The sequence below is a fragment of the Stegostoma tigrinum genome, chromosome 13, assembly GCF_030684315.1.
Source record: "Stegostoma tigrinum isolate sSteTig4 chromosome 13, sSteTig4.hap1, whole genome shotgun sequence".
NCBI classification, from domain to species: Eukaryota; Metazoa; Chordata; class Chondrichthyes; order Orectolobiformes; family Stegostomatidae; genus Stegostoma; species Stegostoma tigrinum.
The window spans coordinates 51,656,265-51,672,470 of record NC_081366.1 but is presented as its reverse complement, the minus strand read 5'-3'; the positions used below and the strand labels follow the sequence as shown (position 1 = coordinate 51,672,470).

The 16,206-nt window shown below is 50.2% G+C and overlaps 1 protein-coding gene across 2 annotated transcripts in view; it reads left to right on the top strand.

The window, feature by feature from the left end:
• The window catches only part of sh3tc2 (SH3 domain and tetratricopeptide repeats 2), a 112,392-nt gene that overhangs the window by 70,936 nt on the left and 25,250 nt on the right, over positions 1–16,206 (top strand). For both annotated transcript variants that reach the window (XM_059650741.1, XM_059650742.1), the window contains exons 8-10: positions 9,938–10,130; positions 10,925–11,001; positions 12,357–12,552. In XM_059650741.1, the coding sequence (XP_059506724.1) occupies positions 9,938–10,130; positions 10,925–11,001; positions 12,357–12,552 (466 nt within the window). The remainder of the gene's footprint in view (positions 1–9,937; positions 10,131–10,924; positions 11,002–12,356; positions 12,553–16,206) is intronic.

The following is a 16,206-nucleotide window of genomic DNA, read 5'->3' as shown; positions in this document are numbered from 1 at the left end:
GCGCATAGGCACACTCCAGAAGGAGGTGATCGACAGTTTCGTCCCCCCCGCAGCCACCTCGAGGGCAGCGTGCGGTGGTGCAGAGATTCCGGGCATGCATAAAGGATCTCACTGGCAGAGCCCCTCTCACCGCCAGCCAAGCAATGTCCTTGTGCTTGTTTGAAAGTTCTGGCGATGAGGCATTCTGCCAAACGACTTTGGCAGTCTGCGTGGGGAACCACACGACGGGATCCACCCTCTCCTTTTCCCGAAGGGTCCTGAGGATACTACGTGCTGACCACTGCCTGACGGCCTTGTGGTCAAAGGTGTTTCCTTTCAAAAATTTCTCCACGAAGGAGAGGTGGTACGGAACGGTCCAACTACTTGGAGCGTTCCGCGGCAACGAGGCCAGGCCCATCCTTCGCAACACCGGGGACAGGTAGAACCTCAGTAAGTAGTGACACTTGGTGTTTGCATACTGAGGATCTACGCACAGCTTGATGCAGCCGCACACAAAGGTAGCCGTCAGGGCGAGGGTGGCGTTCGGTCCGCCCTTTCCCCCATTTCCCAGGTCTTTGTACATGGTATCTCTGCGGACCCGGTCCATCCTCGACCCCCAAATGAAGTGGAAGATGGCCCGGGTGACCGCAGCGGCGCAGGTCCAGGTAATAGGCCAGGCCTGCGCCACATACAACAGTACCGAAAGCCCCTCGCACCTGACAACCAGGTTCTTACCCGCGATGGAGAGGGACCGGAGCGTCCACCTGCCCAGCTTCTGCTTAAATTTGGAGATACGCTCCTCCCAAGTCTTAGTGCATGCCCCAGCTCCACCAAACCAAACACCCAGCACCTTCAGGTAGTCTGTCCTGACGGTGAAGGGGATGAAGGAGCGGTCGTCCCAGTTCCCGAAGAACATGACCTCGCTCTTACCCCTATTGACTTTGGCACCCGAGGCCAGTTCAAACTGGCCGCAGATGTCCAACAGCCTACTCACCGACCGACGATCGGTGCAGAAGACGGCGACATCATCCATGTACAGGGAGGTCTTGACCTGAAGGCCTCCGCTGCCTGGGATAGTCACGCCCTTCAGGCTCACGTCCTTCCTGATGGAGGCGGCGAAGGGCTCCACACAGCACACGAACAAGGCAGGAGAGAGTGGGCAGCCCTGCCTGACTCCAGATCTAACAGGAAAACTGTCTGATTCCCACCCATTGATCGAGACTGCGCTAACGATGTTGGCGTAGAGCAGCCGGATCCAATTGCGGATGCCCTCCCCGAACCCCAATTTGGAGAGGACGTCCCTCATGTAAGCATGAGAGACCCTGTCGAAGGCCTTCTCCTGGTCCAGGCTGACGAGGCAGGTGTCCACCCGCCTGTCCTGTACGTAGGCGATCGTATCCCTGATGAGCGCGAGGCTCTCAGCGATCTTCCTGCCCGGCACAGCACAGGTTTGGTCAGGGTGAATCACCGACTCCAGGACAGACCTGACCCGGTTGGCAATGACCTTGGCCAGGATTTTGTAGTCCACATTCAAAAGTGAAATGGGACGCCAATTCTTAATTTCTTCCCTCTCCCCCTTCCTCTTGTAAATGAGGGTGATGATGCCCTTCCTCATGGACTTGCACATTTCCCCTGCCCGAAGCGCACTATCGTACACCTCCAGCAGGTCCTGGCCGACCAGGCCCCACAGAGCAGAATACAGCTCGACCGGTAAGCCATCACTTCCGGGAGTCCTATTCCTCTGCAAGGACTTGAGGGCTCTGGCCAGCTCGTCCAGGGATATCGGCCGGTCCAGCCACTCCCTCGTGCCGTCATCTAAGACCTCCGTGACAGACGACAGGAACGACTCGGAGGCCGTGCTGTCCGTGGGCTTCGTGTCGTACAGTCCGGCATAGAAGGATCTGCTGATCCTTAAAACGTCGGGCCGAGACGACGTCACCGAGCCGTCGTCCTCCTTCAGCCGGCTAAGCACAGAGCTCTCTTTGTGCACCTTCTGAAAGAAGAAACGCGAGCACGTCTCGTCCTGCTCCACAGAGCGGACCCTGGACCGGAAGATTATCCTGGAGGCCTCCACGGTGAAGAGCGAGGCTTGCTGGCCCCTCACCTCGCGGAGGTCCTCTGTGACATCGACCCCCATCAACTGCAGAAGGAGCAGGTTCTGCACCCTTTTCTGGAGTCGCGACAGCTTTCCCCGCCTCTCTCTTGCCTTCTGAACACCCTTGAGGACAAAGAACCTCTTGATGTTCTCCTTCACCGCCTCCCACCAGTCGCCTGGAGACTCAAAGAGGGGTTTCACGGTCCTCCAACAGGTGTACTCCCTCTTAAGCTCCTCGACGTTCTCTGGGGTCAACAGAGTCGTGTTGAGCTTCCACGTCCCCTTGCCGGCCGGCTGATCGTCCTGTAAGTGACAGTCGGCCAACAGGAGGCAGTGGTCAGAGAAGAACACCGGCTCGACACCAGTGGATCTGACCGAGAACGTCCGTGACACAAACAGGAAGTCTATCCTTGAGCGGATAGACCCGTCTGGCCGCGACCAGGTGTACCTCTGCTGCGCTCCGTCTGCAGGGGTGCTGAAGACGTCGAGCAGCTTGGCGTCCTTCACCGTGCCCATCAGGAATCTGGACGTGACGTCCAGTTGAATCCCCGCACCCGCTGTCCCCACGCCGGATCTTCCATCTGCATCGATGATGCAGTTGAAGTCTCCGCCTAGGATGACCGGCCTGGACGTAGCCAGCAGGGGTGGAAGCCGCTGCAGGACGGCCAACCGCTCACTCCGTACGGCTGGGGCGTACACGTTGATCAGCCTCAGGGGTGCATTCCTGTAGGTGATGTCAGCCACTAGGAGGCGCCCCCCCACCACCTCCTGAACTTGAGAGATGGTGAAGTTGTGCCCCCGCAGCAGAATAGCCAGGCCCGAGGAGCGACAGTCGTTACCCCCCGACCAGATCGAAGGCCCACAGGTCCAGGCGCCGGACCATTTCCCGTACCTGCCGAGGTGCGGTATCCCGCACTCCTGCAGAAACAGGAGGTCCGCCTTGATGGTGGTCAGGTAGGCCAATGTGGACACACATCTCGCGGTTGACTTGACGCTGCGCACATTAATGCTCGCAATTCGTACCCCCATTGTGGGCAGTGACCGCAGTACCCTCCCCAAGTCCAAGGTCCAGCCCCTCCATCTGTCCCTTCATGCCCATTGCCCGGGCTAACTGCTGGACGCTCTCTGGGCTCAGGAAACCGTCTGTGCTGCCTTCCGGGTGGCATCCCCCCGTCAGGGGTGCGGAGGCAGGAGGGTCCGGCTCCGGATCAGGCTGGGGACGTGCTGTTTCCTCCTTCCCGCCTGGAAGTTCCGGGGGGCCCTCCAGTGCTCCAGCGGCACTTGACTGGGTGTCGGAGTGAGCCTCAGGACGCCTCCCGTCACCTGGAAGCGGGGTGCTGCTTTCCTTCCCCCTCGAGACCTTTAACTTCTGCTTCGGGTGGGCCCTCTCCGAATCCTCCTCGTCAGAGGAGCTCTTATCGCCCCCCTGTAGCTGTCTCTTCCCTCCTGATTGTTGCGGTTCCTGGGCCCGTCGACGCACCTTCCTCCTCGCTTTCCGGACTGTAGTCCACTCCCCTGGGTCGGCTGTCGCCGCCTCCATTGGCTCCGGGTTGTCGGGGGGGATTGGAGCCTGCAGGGGTGCTTTGCTGGCCTCGGGCCCATCCTGCAGTGCTGGGCCCTCCTGCACGGCCTGGCCCTCCTGCACATTAGTGGGGTCCTTGCTGGGCCCTGGTGCCTTCCTCTCCTCCGGGGGGGCTGGCCCCGCATTTCCCCTGCCGGCGACCTGGGCGTAGGTGGTACCCCGCCGCGGGCATGCCCTATAGAAGTGGCCCGCTTCCCCGCAAAGGTTGCAGCTTCTCTCTCGTGGGCAATCCTTTGCAAGGTGTCCCTCCTCCCTGCAGTTCCTGCAGATGGTGACTTTGCAGTCGGCCGCCATGTGACCTGACCTACCACAGGCATGGCAGACTTTAGGTTGCCCTGCATAGGTCAGGTAGCCCCTGCTCCCGCCGATCACGAAGCTGGACGGTGGGTGTGCGACATTCCCGTCTGCGCCCATCCTCAGCGTCACCTTGACCTGCCTCTTACTCGTCCAGATGCCAAAGGGGTCCACCATGTCAGTTAGGTCCCCCTCCACCTTCACATACCTTCCGAGGAAGGTCAGGACATCAACTGCTGGCACATGCGGGTTGTACATGTGTACAGTCACCATACGGCTCCTCTGTGCTGGCATCACAAACAGTGGGACAGCGGTCAATACAGAGAGGGGGCCCTCACCTCCTTTCTCCTTGAAAACCTCCAGGAAGCGCTCGCAAAGCTTGGCACTCCGGAAGGTCACATCGTAAAAACCCCCTCCGGGGAAATCCTGCAGGCAGTAAATGTCCGCAGCAGCGAACCCACAACAGTCCAACAGGACCCTCTTCACGAAGAAGGTGCGGTCCACAGGTGCACCTTCATCCACCTTCTTTACGGAAACACGGATGGTGTTCCGGACCCCCTGACCTGGGGCACGAGCACTTGCCGCAGCCATCATTGCAGGTTGGCTGCTCCCCTGAACCAGCGTTAGGCCGAAGCCAGCATTAAGATCCACTGGTTGCAAGGGTGCACAGCCAACCCGACGTCCTCCTTTCACCTCCAAGACAGCACTCTCGTCCTCTCAGTCCACAAGAGAGTGGGTCTTTATTGTGTTCGAGATGTGAGCTGGTTCACTGAGCTGTAAGGTTTGTCCCCAGACGTTTCGTCACCATTCTAGGTAACATCATCGGTGAGCCTCCGACGAAACGCTGGTGTTATGTCCCGCTTTCTATTTATCTGGTTAGGTTTCCTTGGGTTGGTGATGTCATTTCCTGCATTGGTGATGTCATATCCTGTTCTTTTTCTCAGGGGATGGTAGATTGGCTCCAAATCAATGTGTTTGTTGATGGTGTTCCGGTTGGAATGCCATGCTTCTGGGAATTCTCGTGCGTGTCTCTGTTTGGCTTCTCCTAGGATGGATGTGTTGTCCCAATCAAAGTGGTGTCCTTCCACATCTGTATGTAAGGATATGAGTGACATGACCCACTATCACTCGTATCCTTACATACAGATAAGGAAGGACACCACTTTGATTGGGACAACACATCCATCCTAGGAGAAGCCAAACAGAGACACGCACGAGAATTCCTAGAAGCATGGCATTCCAACCGGAACTCCATCAACAAACACATTGATTTGGAGCCAATCTACCATCCCCTGGGAAAAAGAAAAGGAAATGACATCACCAACGCAGGAAATGACATCACCAACCCAAGGAAACCTAACCAGATAAATAGAAAGCGGGACATAACACCAGCGCTTCGTCGGAGGCTCACTGATGATGTTACCTAGAATGGTGACGAAACGTCTGAAAACTAACCTTACAGCTCAGCGAGCAAACTCACATCCATGAAACAAGGTCAATGAACTTGTCACACAGATTGAAATTGGCAGATACGATGTAGGTATCATAGAGACTTGACCACAATAGTCAGATGTGCAAAGCGGGTGGGATTTCCTCATTAGTTATAAAAGAATACTGTATATCAATAGCAAGAAGTGATATAGCGTCGGAAGGTGTAGAATCTGTATAGGTAGAGTTGAAGAATCACAAAGGAGAAAAGACCCTGACAGCAGTTATGTACAGGCCTCTGAATAGTTGTCAGAATGTGGGGGATAAAATAAATCAAGAGATGGAAATCAATTTGGCAGTTAATCCCAAGTGAAGGAATTGGTGACATGGTTTTATTATAGAATAGAATTCCTACAGAATTCCTAAATTTCCCTGTGGAAACTGGCCCTTCGGCCCCACAAGTCCATACCAACTCTCAGTGCACCCCACCCAGACCCATTGCCCTTTCCCTGTAACCGATCTACACATCCATGAACACTATGGGCAATTTAGCATAGCCACTCCACCTAGCCTGCGCACCTTTGGACTGTGGGAGGAAACCCACACAGATACGGGAAGAATGTGCAAACCCTTGCCCATTCTCTATGCATGTCTTCATTCTATTCCCTACCCTCAGCAACTTCTGTCACCACCCAAGCAACCAACCAGCCTCAGGAATAAAGCAATATGAGTCAATAGCCCCAAATCTTGCTGCCATAGCCATTGCTGAGGTGACAACTGTCCTGGCTGCAGTGGAGGTGGGCACCCCTCAGGTAAGGAAGACGAGGCAGAGGGGAGGAGGGGAAGGTGGAGGCATGGTGCAGCGGGGGTCCCAGGCAGAGGGGGCAGAGGTGGAGACAGGCGTGGTGGGGGTCCAAGACGTAGGGCGGCTGTGGAGCAGGAGGGGGGATGGGGGGCAAAGGAGGGAGAAGAGGGGGGCAAGAGGTGGCAGCCGTAAAGGTTGTAACGGTAGAAGCCGGGGTTGGCGGGGCGTGCAAGAGGATGGCGAGGGGGTAGCAGAGGGAGGTAAGGGAGGCGGAGGGTCAGGCAATTTGTAGGTGGGTTCGGAGGTAAGTGGAAAGGCGACCTGGCCTCTGTGGGGGGCAGGCCCCCGCACTGGGTTGGATTTGGAGAGCTGCACATAGATGCCCTGGCCGGCCAGCTCAGTGTTGCTGAGAGCGAGGATGGCATCCAGCGCCTGCTGCTCCTCGTCCATGTGCACGAAGGCATAGCTCTTTATGATGTCACACTCGGCTGCTCAGCTGTGGCGCTCGAACAGCCCCTGCAGCTCCCGGGTGGTGGCTGCCTCTGCCATGTTGCCCACGTACAGCTTGGTGGAATTCTGCAGCCGGTCTGCACCGTCAGTGGGGTGCCACAGTGCCACTCGGCCTCCAGGTCCGAGATGGCCTGTTTGGCCTCCACCTCCTCCTCATGTGTACGAAGGCGTAGCTGCCCAGCATGTCGCATTTGTTGACCAGGCCTTAGGCCTTGAACAGGCCGCTCAGGTCAGCCACTGGGCATGAGCCCAGCAGGTTACCCACAAATGCACAATTACCCACTAATGGCTCACTGTCTTTTTAGTCTCTTGGTGGGTTTTGGAAGGAGAAGGGAAGACTCCAGGGCGATTCAGTTGGGCTCCGGGTTAGCCTTTATTGGCGGCCAGACATTACCCACTTTACCCCTCTCTCTGCCTGGCAACCCCCGCTGCCAGACTCAAATTCTCAGAGCAGTTTATGCAGAGCCCCCCACTGGGGAACAAGCAATTTTGGATACGGAGATGTATAATGAGGCAGACATGATTAGAGAGCTTAAGGTGAAGGAACCTGTAGGGAGCAGTGCCCATAAAATGTAGAATCCACACTGCAATTTGAGAGGTACAGCTTGAATCCAATGTAATAGTATTACAATTGAGTAAAGGTAACTGTAACAAAATGGGGAAGGAGCTGGCCAGGGTTGATTAGAAGGCGAGCCAAGCTGGGAGCAGCAATGTCAGGTGTTTCTGGGGGTAATTTGGGAGGCACAGCAGAAACTTATCTCAAGGAAGAGGAAACATAGTAAAGGTAGGATGAGGCAACCGTGGCTGATGACAGTGACAGCGTAAAAGCAAAAGAAAAAGCATACAATGTGGTGAAGATTACAGGGAAGCCAAAAGATCAGGAAGTCTTTAAAAACCAGTACACATCATCTAAAAAGGCAATAAGGTATAAGATGCGAGAAGGTAAAAGATGACAGGGAAGTAGGTAGTCATATAAAAGAATATTCTAAGAGTTTCTTTTAGATAGATGAAAGATAAGAGAGAAACAAGACTGGACATTGGACCACTGGAAAATGAGACTGCAGAAGTAGTAACAGGAAGCAAAGGAATGCCAGAGGAACTGAATAGGTACTTTGCTTTATGCTTCATGGTGAAAAACACAAGTAGAATACCAGAACTTCCAGATTCGGGGTAGAGATGAGTGTAGTGGCCATCATTAAGGAGAAAGTGCCTGCAGAAGTTGCATGGTCTGAAGACAGATAAATCACCCAGACCAGATGGACTCGACCCTAGAATTCTGAAGGAGATAGTTGAGATTGTAAAGGCATCAGTGCTGATCTTTCAGGAATCACTGGAGTCGGGGAGGGTCCCATAGGACAAGTAATTCGCTGATTATACACCCATATTTAAGAAGGGAGAGAGACAGATGACAAGAAATTATAGACTGGTTAGCCTGATCTCAGTCATTGCTAAGATTTTAAAGTCCATCATTAAGGATGAAATTATGGAGTACTTGGAAGTGCATGGTAAAATAGGGTTGAGTCAGCACAGCTTTGTCAAGTGGAGGCCTTGTCTGACAAATCTGTTAGAATTCTTTGAGCAGATAAAGAACAAGATACACTCAGGAAAGCCAGTGGATATGATCTATTCGGATTTCCTGAAGGCCTTTGACAGGGCGCCAGGGGGCTGCTAAATAAGATAAGAGCCCATTGGTGTATTAGGGAAAACTGCTAGAATATGTAGAGGATTAGTCGACTGGCACAAGGCAGAGAATAGAGATAAAGAGGTCTTTTTTTCAGCTGGTGACTAGTAAAGTTTTGCAGGGGTCGATGTTGGGGACCACAACCTTTCACATTATGCATTAATGATCTGAATAAGGAACTGAGGGCATTGTTGCTAAATTTGCAGATTATGCAAACATTGGTGGAGGGAGAGGTAGTGTTGAGAAGCAAGGAGGCTGCAGAAGGATTTGGACAGGCTAAGGGAATGGGCAAAAAAGTGGAAGATGGAATATGATGTGAGAAAGTGTGAAGTTACGCCCTTTGGTTGGAAGAATGGAGACATAGACTATTTTCTAAATGTGGAAAGGCTTAGGAAATCTAAACCACAAAGTGACTTATGAGTCCTAGTTCAGGATTCTCTTAGGTTTAACATGAAGGTTCACTTGGCAGTTAGGAAGGCAGATGCAACATCAGCATTCTTTTCAAGTGGGCTAGAATATAAGAGCAGAGATGTACTGCTGAGACTGCATTAGGCTCTGGTCAGACCCCATTTGGAATATTCTGACAGTTTTGAGCTCCATATCTCAGGAAAGATATAGGGGGTAGAGAGGACGTTTACAAGCATGATCCTGGAATGAAGGGCTTGTCACGGTTGAAGACTCTGGGTCTGAACTGAATGGAGTTTAGAAAGATGTGGGGCGATCTGACTGAAACTTAAACTGAGAGGCCTGAATAGGGTGGATGTGCAGAAAATATTTCCGCTATTAGGATGGACTAGGGCCTGAAGGCACAGCCCCCAAGTGAAGGGAAGTTCCTTTTGACCTGAGATGAGGAGGAATTTCTTCAGCCAGAGGCTTATCTGTGTGGAATTCAATGCCACATAAAACTGTGGAGGCCAAGTCATTGAAGATATTTCAATCAGAGCTAGGTTCTTGATTTGTAAGGGGTCTTAGTGTTGTAGGAGAAGGCAGAAGATTGGTATTGCGAAACATATCAGCCACAATCAAATAGTGGAGCAGATTCAATGGGCTGACTGGCATAATTCCGCCCTTTACCTTATCATCTAGTGATTTACCCTGGACTGTCCACTGTACTGTAGCTGACGTCTAACAAGTGCTTTTTACAAGTCCAACATCATCTCCCTGTGCTCGTATTCTGTTCCTATTCATAAAGAATCGTGTATGTTTTACTTCCTGCTCTCTCCATCTGTTCTGTCACTTTTAGTTCTCTGTACAGATAAACACCCAGATCCTCCTGCTCCTGTATCCCCTTAAGAACTGTATCCTATACTGTATGTTAATCTTCAGTGTTTTTCCTACCATTCAGATGTTTAATCGGTTTTGGGCTTATTCCATCTGAGGAAATGTTGAATTGTTTTGCTTTGTGATGAATTCAAGTGTTGTAATAACAAAGTAAATTGGTAAAACCGTGTTCATCATTACAATTAGATCTCTTTAAGAGCTGTTCATATGTCACTGTTATGCTGTTGATTTTATCTTTATTTTGTTAAAAGTAATCTAAGATTGTTGTATTTCTACATCAAGGGCCATTCTTCACCAGAATCCTATCAAACATTCTTAAGAATGAAGAGGAAGACGTGAGCATCTGCAAGGATGATCTCATCATGCTCAAAGATATTGGAAAGAACTTAAAATGGGAAGCAACGTCGCTTTCGACCAATGAAACAGGCCTTCTTCCAGTATCTGCACCACAGGCTCTTCTCTACCCTTTTTACCAGTAAGCAAAATATTCTCTCCCATTTGTATTTTTCTTGGTGGAAGATTATAGAACCTCAAACTCACTTTACTACATTTGATTCTTCTACCTGTTTCTACCATTTGGAGAAACTGCAAACTTGCTTTTCTGCCAGAATCTAATGATACAGAATTAGGATTCCTGCTTTTGGAAAACATGATGACAAAGTTCAATTGTGTTTCCACTTCTCCAGTTTAGTTTCAAGTTATGTCAGTGAAGTGAGAAGCCCGCAGGGAGAAACCCACTATATCACAAGCCACTTTTGTTTCACTGCCAAAATACAATTACAGTATTTAAATGAAACAGTATGTAATTTGTTGTTAGAGATAATGGGAACTGCAGATGCTGGAGAATCCAAGATAATAAAATGTGAGGCTGGATGAACACAGCAGGCTCTGATGAAGGGTCTAGGCCCGAAACGTAGGCTTTTGTGCTCCTGAGATGCTGCTTGGCCTGCTGTGTTCATCCAGCCTCACATTTTATTATCTTGTAATTTGTTGTTGCATCTTTTTTAATCTCAGAGGAATACGTAATCTCCTTAAAATCAGGATGCAATTTTGTTTCCAGCTGTTTGGTACAATTTGAAAATACAAATCTTAGTCAATGTTGTCAAATCAACCACTAGATTAAGGTTAATTGAAATAAAATTACAGCACTTGAAGGTGTATTGTGAGGAATCTGAAACATTTCAAAGACCAGTTTTGAATATCTTCCTCTTATTTTATGACTAATATTTTGTTACTGATTAATTACAATACAATGGCATTAATTCACAGATGGTTCTTAAAGGTCAGAGCAGGAAACTTTAATGGATGTAAGGAAACTAAACAGCAGCATTTTGCTCAATCAATTGGTAAGTAAATAATTTTGCATTTTTCATCCTATAGATTCTCAGTTTTTTTTTATTTAATCAATAAGTGAGAGATTCGGGTGAGTTTAAATTTTTTGCTCATCGAACTTAGGTACTTGGGAGTGAAACACTCTCTTTTACTGTTTTGTTACACTCTATCCTTGTTGTCTAAATATCGTGTACAGCCAGTTGGATAATTAACTCTCAACAATGTTCATTCATCCCAAATTATCCTCCTTTCCCATTGTTACGGTTCCACAGGTGATATCATTAATTCTGAACTAAATGTGATGAATGTGGAGGAGGTGATGAGGAATTTTATATGGGCGAGTAAACCCAATGAAAGCTTACCCTATGTATTTAGTTAAAAGGAAGTGGTGAACAAAAATGCTTTGTTTAAAGATAGTTGACTCTTTAAAGGATTAACTTCTTGAGGAAATTGTGCAAAACTTATTTATCTAAGAGAGGAAGTTGTACACTTGCATATGACACTGTCATACATATCAGCATTTGGTAAAAAAATTTTTGTTCATGAGATGTAGGCATTGAGGGTTAGGCAAGCATTAATTTTCCATCCCTAATTTCCCTGGAGAAGGTTGCAGTGAGATGTCTGGAACCATTCTAGTTCTTGAAGGGTAGGGATGTCTGGAGTACTGTTAGCAAGGGAGATCCAGGACTTTGCCTTAGCAACAGGTGAAGGAACCCAATGTGGTTCCAGATCACAATGACGTGTGGATTGAGGTTGTGGGGTGGGTGTTTTGGAGAAGACCAGGCGAGGAAGGTGTTCTCATGTATCTGCTGGTTTTTTGCTCCACCACTGTATGGGAAAAAAAGTTGAAGATGATAGAGGGGATGCCGTTCAAGTGGGGTGCATTGTCTTAGTCTTCTTGTGTCTGGCCGGAATAGCACACTTGCAGGCAAGTTGGTAGTTTAGCATCACACTTCTAAATTGTGCCTCGCAGTAGGGAAGCAACTACAGTATTAGCAAATACAGCAACTACTCACTACAGTATTCTAGGCCTCTGACCTGCTCTCACAGCCACACAATTTATGTCAGATCATTGAATGCCAAGGGGCAATGTTTAGACTATTTCCTGTCGGACATGGTCATTACCTGACATTTGCGTGGTGTAAAGTTACTTATCACTTATCAGCCCAAGATGTTGTCCAGGTCTTGCTGTATACGGGCAGAGATTGCTACAAGTACCTGAACATTCGAATGGTTTCCATTATGTATTTCACAATAGAGATAGAGCACGTTCAAGGAAATTGTATTTTTTTAAGCCAGATGTCATTTAAATTAAGATGAGCATATATTTCCTGCAACTTTTCACTTACAAGCAAACATTTGCCTTTAGGTACTGGTACTTGTATTGCAACTGTGGATTGCAAGGAGGGTGAGGCGGATGAACTGCATTTCGTTAAAGGAGAAAAAATTCAGATAATTGGCTTCCTTCTTTCTAACCTGCAGTGGGCTTTGGGAAAGTCTTTAAATTCTGGAGAAACTGGGTTTGTCCAAATAAGACACATGCAACCTGACCAATTCAAAACGCTGTGAGTAAACATCTTCTGATTAAAAGAGCATAAAAATGTTAGTTGTTCAACTAAGATTCGTAGCTTTGATACTGGAACAATGTTGATAGTGCTGATTCTGCACTTGACTGAAATTTCCCATTACACGATATTGAGCATTGGAATAAAATATTCACATATACATTAGATAACGAGGTGTCAAGCTGGATGAACCGAGCAGGCCAAGCATCTTCAGAGGAGCAGGAAGGCTGACGTTTCAATACTAGACCTTTCTTCAGAAATGGGGGAGGGGAAGGTGATTCTGAAATAAATAGGGAGAGAGGGGGAGGCGGATAGAAGATGGACAGAGGAGAAGATAGGTGGAGAGGAGACAGACAGGTCAAAGAGCTGGGGATGGAGCCAGTAGAGGTGAGTGTAGGTAGGGAGTTAGGGAGGAGATAGGTCAGTGCAGGGAGGACAGACAGGTCAAGGGGTTGGGATGATGTTGGTAGGTAGGGGATAGAGTTGGGGCTTGAGGTGGGAGGAGGGGATAGGTGGGAGGAAGGACAGGTTAGCGATGTGGAGACAAGCTGGGCCGGTTTTGGGTTGCGGTAGGGGGAGGGGAGATTTTGAAGCTTGTGATGTCCATATTGATACCATTGGGCTGCAGGGTTCCCAAGTGGAATATGAGGTGCTGTTCCTGCAACCTTCAAGTGGCATCGTTGTGGCAATGCAGGAGGCCCAGGATGGACATGTCATCTGAGGAATGGGAGGGGGAGTTGAAATGGTTCATAACTGGGAGGAGCAGTTTTTTCATGCAAACCAAGCGTAGGTGTTCTGCAAAGAGGTCTCCAAGCTCCGCTTCGTTTCCCTGATGTAGAGGATGCCACAACGGGAACAATGGGTACAGAATACCACATTAGCAGATGTGCAGGTGAACATCTGCTTGATGTGGAAAGCCTTCTTGCGGCCTGGGATGGGGGTGAGTGGGGAGTTGTAGGGGCAGATGTAGCACTTACTGCGGTTGCAGGGAAAAGTGCCGGGTGTGGTGGGGTTGGAGGGGAGAGTGAAGCAGACAAGGGAGTCATGGAGAGAGTTGCCCCTTCGGAAAGCAGACAAGGGTGGGGAGGGAAAAATATGTTTGGTGGTGTGGTTGGATTGTATTTGGTAGAAGTGTTGGAGGATGATGTGTTGGATCCGGAGGTAGGTGTGATAGTACATGAGGATGAGGGATATTCTATTTTGGCTGTTATTGTGAGGAAGGGGTGTGAGGGATGATTTGTGGGAAATTTAGGAGACATGGTCAGGATCATTCTCGACCACTGTGGAAGGGAAGTTGCGATCCTTGAAGAACGCAGACATCTGAGATATATGGGAGTGGAATACCTCATCCTGGGAGCAGATGTGGCAGAGGCAAATGAATTGGGAATAGGGGATGGAATTTTTGCAGGAAGGTGGGTGGGAGGAGATGTATCCTAGATAGCTGTGGGAGTCGGTGGGCTTGAAATAGATATTGGTTTGCAGGTGGTTGCCAGAGATGGAAGCAGAGAGGCCCAGGAAGGAGAGAGAGGTATCAGAGATGGTAGAGGTGAACTTGAGGTTGGGGTGGAAGGTGTTGGTGAAGTGGATGAACTGTTCGAGCTCCTCGTGGGAGCACAAAGTGGCGCCGATACAGTCATCAATGAAACGGAGGAAGAGGTGGCGTTTAGGGCCAGTGTAGATACAGAAGAGAGAGAGTTCCATGTAACCTAGAAAGAGGCAGGCATAGCTTGGGCCTATGCCGATACCCATGGTCACCTCCTATGTCTGTAGGAAGTGGGACATGCAGCCCTCTGCTCCCTCTGCTCCAATCCTAACCTCACTGTAAAACCTGCGGACATGGGAGGCACAGTTGTAGTATGGCGCACTGACCTCTACATTGCTGAGGCCAGACGCCAGCTCTCCGACACCTCCTCCTACCGCCCCCTTGATCATGACCTCACCCCTCACCCCTCACCACCAAACCATCATCTCCCAAACCATCCACAACCTCATCACCTCAGGTGACCTCCCACCCACAACTTCCAACTCCGCACCGCCCGCTTCTATCTCCTTCCCAAAACCCATAAACCTGACTGCCCGGGTCAACCCATTGTACCTGCCTGCTCCTGCTCGACCGAACTTATCTCCAACTATCTGGCCTCCATTTTCTCCCCCTTGGTCCAGGAACTCCTTACCTACGTCTGTGACACCACCCATGCCCTCCACCTCCTCCAAAACTTCCAATTGCCCCCTCTCCAACACCTCATCTTTACCATGGATGTCTGGTCCCCATACACCTGCATTCTCTATGCAGATGGCCTAAAGGCCCTCCGCTGCTTCCTGTCCTGCAGGCCCGAACAGTCCCCCTCCACTGGCACCCTCATCCACTTAGCTGAACTTGTCCTCACCCTCAACAACTTCTCTCTTGATTCCTCCCACTTCCTACAGACAAAGGGGGTTGCCATGGTTACCCGCATGGGCCCAAGCTATGCCTGCCTCTTTGTAGGTTCGTTTTTCAAGGAACACAACATCCCCCTCCTCAGTGGTCGACAACACCCTCGACCATGTCTCCCACATTTCCCGCAACTCATCCCTCACACCTCCACCCCGCAATAACAACCAAAACAGCATCCCCCTCATCCTCACGGAACCACCCACCAACCTCCGGATCCAACACATCATCCTCCGACACTTCCGCCATCTGCAATCTGAACCCACCACCAAAGACATTTTTCCCTCCCCACCCTTATCTTCTTTCCAAAGGGACCACTCTCTCTGTGACTCCCTTGTCCGCTCCACACTCCCCTCCAGCCCCATCACCCCGGCACTTTTCCCTGCAACTGCAGGAAGTGCTCCAGCTGCCCCTACACCCTCCCCCTCACCCCCAACCCAGGCCCCAAGAAGACTTTCCACATCAAGCAGATGTTCACCTGCACATGTGGTAATGTAGTATACAGTATCCGCTGTTCCTGTTGTAGTCTCCTGTACATTGGGGAAACCAAACAGAGGCTTGGGGGCCTGTTTGCAGAACACCTACACTCAGTTCACAGTAGACGACAGCACCTCCCATTTCAATTCCTCAGACGACATGTCCATCCTGGGTCTCCAGCAGTGCCACAACGATGCCACCCGAAGGTTGCAGGAACAGCACCTCATATTTCGCTTGGGAAACCTGCAGCCCAATGGCATCAATGTGGACTTCACAAGCTTCAAAATTTCCCCTCCCAACCGCATCCCAAAACCAGCCCAGCTCGTCCCCGCCTCCCTAACCTGTCCTTCCTCCCACCTATCCTCTCCTCCCACCCCAAGCCCCGCCCCCATCTCCTACCTATAATGTCATCCCACTCCCTTGACCTGTGTTTCCTCCCTGGACTGACCTATCGCCTCCATAACACCCCACCTACACTCACCTATACTGGCTCCATCCCTGCCTCTTTGTTCTGTTTGACTCCTCTCCACCTATCTTCTCCTCTATCCATCTTCTATCCACCTCCCCCTCTCTCCCTATTTATTTCAGAACCCCCTTCCTCACCCCCATTTCTGAAGAAGGGTCTAGTATCGAAACGTCAGCCTTCCTGCTCCTCTGATGCTGCTTGGCCTGCACTATTCATCCAGCTCTATACCTTTGTATATCAGATTCTCAAACATCTGCAATTCCTACTACTCCTTTTCATA